This window comes from Nerophis ophidion, linkage group LG18 (assembly GCF_033978795.1).
Source record: "Nerophis ophidion isolate RoL-2023_Sa linkage group LG18, RoL_Noph_v1.0, whole genome shotgun sequence".
NCBI classification, from domain to species: domain Eukaryota; kingdom Metazoa; phylum Chordata; class Actinopteri; order Syngnathiformes; family Syngnathidae; genus Nerophis; species Nerophis ophidion.
In genome coordinates, this window is record NC_084628.1 from 6198378 (window position 1) to 6200877 (window position 2500).

Below are 2500 nucleotides of genomic sequence, written 5' to 3' on the forward strand. Positions count from 1 at the left end.
AAGAGAAAGCGCAAGATTGTCAGAGACATTTTAAAACAAGCTATGAGTGCACTTTTGTGCATGATGTCACTATGCTGACATATCAAAACTACACTAAATTAAAGTGCACTTTTTGTACAGAACACCACTACAATAGCTTTAAACATATTTAAAGTGCACTTTTGTGCATGATGTCACACAATATATTTCAATAACTGTCATATAAAAATGAGCTGCATAATAGGAAATCAAATAATGTATGTCCTTTGCTATGTGGTAGGTTCCTGCAGACATTATCGCTTTCTGTTGTGGACTATTTTTTTCATACGGTGTTGATGAGGAAATGGTTGCCTCGGCATTTTGTTGGCGTGGCACCGAATGGAGATGTTGACATGCAGAGTTTCAAGCACTCTTCATTCTCTAGCAGGTGACTTTTCAAATGATGCTACATATTAGCAGTAATGCTACTTTTTGTAGCAACGCTTTTGCCCCACACTTGACAAATTACGGTTGTCTGTTCGACATATTCCCACTTGAAGCCAAACCACCGCCAGACGATGGACCCCCTGCTGTTTTTCTTGGGAATTAGTTCTTCCTTAATTTGTTACCAGATTCGCACCTTCTTTCTCTCGCATTACCACTCGCACCACAGCTAACGTTACCCATGCCGCTACCAGTCTGCTCTGCGAGGGCGTATTTGTATGTAAGAAGGTGTGCTTGTTTTATGTCTCTGTGAGAAGGAGAGACAAGAAAGAAAGAGATGAAAACGTATACTCAAATATCACGGTATAGTCATTTTCTATATCGCACAGAGACAAACACGCAATATATAGAGTATATCACCCAACTCTATATCAGCCATCTACTTTCCAGGTGAAAGGCATGATTTTTGATCCAGAATAAACTTCCAAGGAGCAGGGAAGCGAGGAAACAGCAGACCACCAAATGATGTAAACATAGGGAGACACAGTAGTGATCACGCCGCCGCTATAAAAGTTTGTGTGCATTAGCGCGTATATTATCAAAATCCCTAATACTTGGGTTAATATTCAAGTCACTAAATGTAAATGGAGTATTATTGGCGATTTTTCAATGGTCATTTATTGGATTTTATGGTGGGATTAGAGGCTCAGTTGAGAGCAACGTTTTATTTACCTTTATTTAATTTAATTCAATTTACAACGCATAAAAAAAAAAAACATCCGTGTAAGAATAATTATGTATATATTATCACACAACTCTTATGCTTAAGGGACGTTGCTATAGTTATTATCAATTGTGCTGAAATTGTATTTTTCTTTGTCTGTGCAAAGCTGGCAATCCAAAAGACTGCAAGCCAGTCTTGTATCAATGTTTTTTTTTCCAGAATCGGTCTGCTGACTGCCAAGGCCGAACATCGACTACCGTAACGCAGACGGAGCAGAGACAAGGTGATCTTGCGCCTGTCAGCACATTTGCATTTCTGTATAATCATATATTGTGTCTAACTGGAGTTGTCGAGATTACCCCCTTCCCTCAGCAACGTCTTCAGTGATGTAACCAGGAACCTCCCAAATAAATAGGTTAAGCACGTAGGCTGGACTTTTAGAACGTAGATCTGTAACTAGAGTACATCCCAAAACATGTCTCTACTCAATTGAGCAAGATTTATCTCTGTCTCTGCATGATTCCTTGCTTCTTGTCTGTTTAATAGAGGTCATCAGTGTTTGAACCTGACAATCCGTCATGTCTTTCATAATAATTATGAACGATAGGCAAAATTCCCAAAAAGTGCAGTTAACCTTTACATCACTGAATCCTGGAGTGGGCGTGTGCACTTTGAATACCTGGAGGCCGTTCCAAAAGCCGTGGCCAGAGCTGTGAATATCCCCCACAAGAACTTGTATGGGTTCTTCCTCGTGAAGACCAAGTAGATGGCGGGCAATACCAGGCCGCCGTGGATGAGGTGTCCGACAATGCAGCAAGCGATGTATTTCCCTAAGCTGGCAAACAGCTTATCGACTTCGTCCATCTCCACAATCTTGCCAGCAACAAGGAACATGATACCTACAGGGGCATACCTGGAAAAAAAGAGGGTCACAAAAGGCATTATGTAACCGTAACACTTTTTACTCAAGAGGGCAGTTAAAAAATACGGCCAAGCGGAGAGAGTGGAGTTTAATTCTGCAGCTAGGCTGTGCGTTTGTTATTACTTGCTGCATGTCATTAACTGTAACAATGACAATAAAGTACGAGAAATAGTAAAGCTCCTTTCTTCCGTACCACATGATCCAGGAGACCAGCACCATGGTGGCTTCGTTGAAGGAGTTGAAAAACTTTATCAAGATCTCGCCTTCCTCCCCCAACTTCCTCAATGCCACGCCAAACACGATGGCAAACACCACCAGGCCCAGAATATTCATGCCGTCCTGGTCTGTTCCAAAGGGAACCTAAATGAACAGATAAGGATGCAACGATTATGGTCTGAGTAATAATCAGGTTTATGTTATTTATTACTGTCGGGAATAACACTAATCAAATA

The 2500-nt window shown here is 41.0% G+C and overlaps 1 protein-coding gene across 3 annotated transcripts in view; it reads right to left on the reverse strand.

Annotated features, from left to right (window-relative positions):
- Positions 1-2500, reverse strand: part of slc1a5 (solute carrier family 1 member 5) — a 98295-nt gene that overhangs the window by 13526 nt on the left and 82269 nt on the right. For all 3 annotated transcript variants that reach the window (XM_061878619.1, XM_061878618.1, XM_061878617.1), the window contains 2 exons: positions 2242-2408; positions 1806-2039 (listed from right to left, as the gene is read on the reverse strand). In XM_061878619.1, the coding sequence (XP_061734603.1) occupies positions 1806-2039; positions 2242-2408 (401 nt within the window). The remainder of the gene's footprint in view (positions 1-1805; positions 2040-2241; positions 2409-2500) is intronic.